The 4,348-nt window shown below is 42.1% G+C and overlaps 1 protein-coding gene across 1 annotated transcript in view; it reads right to left on the reverse strand.

The window, feature by feature from the left end:
* The window catches only part of TRPM7 (transient receptor potential cation channel, subfamily M, member 7), a 146,949-nt gene that overhangs the window by 115,972 nt on the left and 26,629 nt on the right, over positions 1-4,348 (reverse strand). Inside the window, exon 3 of the mRNA XM_011928654.1 lies at positions 973-1,011. Coding sequence (XP_011784044.1) covers positions 973-1,011 — 39 coding nt within the window. The remainder of the gene's footprint in view (positions 1-972; positions 1,012-4,348) is intronic.

The raw sequence follows: 4,348 nt of genomic DNA on the forward strand, positions 1-4,348 counted from the left end.
CTTGCAGTGAGCTGAGATCCAGCCACTGCACTCCAGCCCGGGCGACAGAGCAAGACTCAGTCTCCAAAAAAAAAAAAAAAAAAAAAAAAACTTGCTGGTTCTACGGCTCTGGGAGCATCACGGAACCTGCCAACGTATGATGTTTCCCCTGGACGCCCAGCTTTAAAATTTCTCTCTCCTGTACTTTCCCTTTATTTCTCAAACCAGCCGAGATGCTTAGGATTTTTCCCCGATAGGGCATGGTGGCTCACACCTGTAATCCTAGCACTTTGGGAGGCTGAGTTGTGTGGATCACCTGAGGTCAGGAATTCAAGACCAGCCTGGCCAACATGGTGAAATCCCATCTCTACTAAAAATACAAAAATTAGCGGGGCATGGTGGCGCGTGCCTGTAATCCTAGCTACTCAGGAGGGTGAGGCAGGAGAATTGCTTGAACCCGTGACGCAGAGGTTGCAGTGAGCCGAGATTGTTCCACTGCACTCCAGCCTGGGTAACAGAGCAAGACTCTGTCTCAGAATAATAATAATCATCATCATCTAGCACGTTATTAACTGCCTGTACAATATCCTTTTAACACGAAATCAAAAGTACGTGCAACAAAAAGCCTTGTAGAGTAACTGAAACTCTCATTTTTCTAGGCCCAAATCTCTTAAATCTCCATCTTACATTCTGCAGTTTCCTGACAGAACCATGATGTCTTTCACTATCAGGCCTTCCCACACACTGCTCTCGCTGCCTAAAGTTCCTGTCCTTCAACTTCTGCCCAATGGACACAACTTTCCAACTCTTCTTAGGCAGCTTCACCTGAGTTTCAAACAGCTTTGACTGACCCTTCACCTTCCAAGTCTAGGTAAAGTACCCATCAAATATAATAGCACGTGAGTTTCATGCCACTGTGTTCTAACTCATATTTCTAACAGATTAGTTTTATTTATTTTTGAAATTTGTGCAGTATAGTTACGTTAAACTTACCTGACGAGTTGCTGACAAATTTGACATCCTGGAAGACATCTATTGAACATAAAAAGGTAAATAAATTATTTCAGGGGAAAAACTTTCTGATTTTAAACTAAACTATATAAAACACATAAAGTACAAAACAAAGAAAAATTATATATCTAGCTTAATTTTTCAGTAGATACCACAGATCACGTATACCTTGATTTACAATTCAAGTAACTATTTTTTAACTGACACTTTCAATATTTTTAATATAATTAGTTGTGATATAAAATCCAGAAACTATAAAAGACCGACTGATTTAACTACATAAAAATACAACACTTATATGTAGCAAAAATCTATCAGTAATAAAGTCTAAAGACAAACAGAAAAAAAAATTGCAAAGGATTAGTTCCCTAATATATAAAGAGCTTCCTCAAATAAATTTTTCTCTCTTTTTTGAGACAGAGTTTCACTCTTGTCGCCCAGGCTAGGGTGCAATGGCGTGATCTAGGCTCACTGCAACCTCTGCTTCCCGGGTTCAAGCAATTCTCCTGCCTCAGCCTCCTATGTAGCTGGGATTACAGGTGTGCACCACCACATCTGGCTAATTTTGTTTTCTTTTTCTTTTTCTTTTTTTTTTTTGAGACAGTTTCTTTCTGTCACCCAGGCCGCTGGAGTACAGTGGCACAATCTCGGCTCACTGCAATCTCCACCTTTCAGGTTCAAGCGATTCCTCTGCCTCAGCCTCCTGAGCAGCTGGGATTACAGGCACGTGCCACCATGCCTGGCTGATTTTTGTACTTTTAGTGGAGACAGGGCTTCGTCACATTGGCCAGGCTGGTCTTGAACTCCTGACCTCAGGTGATCTGCCCGCCTCGGTCTCCCAAAGTGCTGGGATTAGAGGCGTGAGCCACTGCATCCAGCAAATCAATTTTTTAAGATCCAATATTATAAAGGAAAACTAAATGAACAGATAGTTCATAGTGAAAACACACATATAAAAAGATTGATTACAAAAGATTTTTAAAGCATATTTTAAGATCCTATCTTAGCCGGGTATGGTGGTCCACACCTGTAATTGCAACACTCTGGGAGGCACAGGTGAATTGCTTGAGTCCAGGAGTTTAAGACCAGCCTGGGCAACAAGACAAAACTCCGTCTCTACAAAAAAATACAGTGGTACAGGCCTATAGTCCTAGCCACTAGGGAGGTTGAGTTGGGAGGATTCCTTGAGCACAGGAGGTCGAAGCTAAAGTGAGCCATGATCATGCCCCACTGCACTCCAGCCTGGGAGAAAGAGTGAGAAATTGTCTTAAAAAAAAAAAAAAAAGACACTATCTTGGTGAGAATACAGAGTCTGGTATCTGTGGGTGAGAGTATATATTTATACAATCCTTATGGAAGGCCATTTGGCAATATCCGCCAAAATAAAAAACACTGACTCTCACACACTAATTCCAGTTCTACAAGACAGGCTAAAACACACCTGTAGTATACATATAAAATGAAAACTGTACAAGGTACAATTGTACTGCAGCATTTTTTTTTCCTAACAGCCAAAAGAAAAAGTGAAAATACCTAAAATGTTCAATAAGGGATTACTAAAACAAATTATAATTCAGACATAATTAAATAGGTAGCAACAATTAAGAACAAATTAGTGGCTGGGTGCGGTGGCTCACGCCTGTTAATCCCAGCACTTTGGGAGGTTGAGGCGGGCGGATCACGAGGTCAGGAGATCAAGACCATCCTGGCTAATGTGGTGAAACCCCATCTCTACTAAAAAAAAAAACACACACACATACACAATCAGCCAGGTGTGGTGGTGGGCGCCTGTGGTCCCAGCTACTCGGGAGGCTGAGGCAGGAGAATGGCATGAACCCAGGAGGCGGAGCTTGTAGTGAGCTGAGATTGCGCCACTGCACTTCAGCCTGGGCAACAGAGTGAAACTCCGTATCAAAAAAAAAAAGAAAATTCACTGTATGGACAAAACAGCATAATGGAGACTGCAGAAATAAGAATGAGTGAACCTGAAGACATCAATAGAAATTATTGAATACATCAGATAAAGGAAAAAAAAAGTTAATTAAAAAAAAAAAACCTTCCTGGCCGTACGCAGTGGCTCATGCCTGTAATCCTAGCACTTTGGGTGGCCGAGGCGGGCAAATCACAAGGTCAGGAGTTCTAGACCAGCCTGACCATCAAGGTAAAATCCCATCTCTATTAATAACACAAAATAAGCTGGCGTGGCGGCATTCACCTGTAATCTCAGCTACTTGGGTGGCTGAGGCAGGAGAATTGCTTGAACCTGGGAGGCAGAGGTTGCAGTAAGCCAAGATTGTGCCACTGCACTCGGGCCTGGACAACAAAGGAAAAAAAAAAAAAAAAAACCTTCTCAATTAGGTAAAAAATTTGAACGCGCAAATACTTATGCAGGCAGAGTAAGTACAAAGAGAATCACTCTTAGGCATATCTAGATATGCTGCTGAAAACCAAAGGAATAGAAAAAAAAAATCTTTAAAGTAGCTAGAGAAAAAAAAGACCCATTCCATACAGGGAGACAACTACTGTATGACAGCTGCCTTCTCATTAGAAACAAAAACTACAAGATAAAATAACGACATCTTTAAAGTGCTGCAATGGGCCGGGCACAACAGCTCACGCCTGGAATGCCAGCCCTTTGGGAGGCCAAGGCGGGCAGATCACAAGGTCAGGAGACCAGCCTGGCCAACATGGTAAAACCCCATCTCTACTAAAAATACAAAAAGTAGCCAGGTGTGGTGGCGTGTGCCTGTAATCCCAGCTTCTTGGGAGGCTGAGGCAGGAGAATCACTTGAATCTGAGAAGCAGAGGTTGCTGGGAGCTGAGATCACGCCACTGTACTCCATCTAGCCTGGGTGACAGGGCAAGACTCCATCTCAAAAAAAAAAAAACCCTGCTGCAATAAAATAACAACCCAGAATTCTATGTCCAGTGAAAACATTCTTCAAACATGAAAATAAAAGAAACGTATTTTCAGATAGACCAAACTGAGAAAATTCATGTTCAGTGAAGCGGCACTATATGAAATGCTAAATAAAGGAAACTCTTTGGCCTCGTCAAACAAGAGACACCAGGTGAACCTCACCATCTATAAGAAGAAATGAATAGGACTAGAGATGGTTAAGTATAGGGGCAAATATGAAAGACTGTCAGGTCTTTTTGTTGATTTTTTTTTTTTTTGAGACACGGTCTTGCTTTGTTGCCCAGGCAGGAGAGCAGTGGTGATCAGAGCTTATTGCAGCCTCAACTTCTCGGGCTCAAACAATCCTTCGGGCTCAAATGATCTTCCTGCTTCGGCGTCTTAAGTAGCTGGGACTACAGGTATATGCCACCATGCCAAGATTTTTGTGTGTGGTTTTCT

The sequence above is a fragment of the Colobus angolensis genome, unplaced genomic scaffold (genome assembly GCF_000951035.1).
Source record: "Colobus angolensis palliatus isolate OR3802 unplaced genomic scaffold, Cang.pa_1.0 Scaffold78, whole genome shotgun sequence".
NCBI lineage: Eukaryota > Metazoa > Chordata > Mammalia > Primates > Cercopithecidae > Colobus > Colobus angolensis.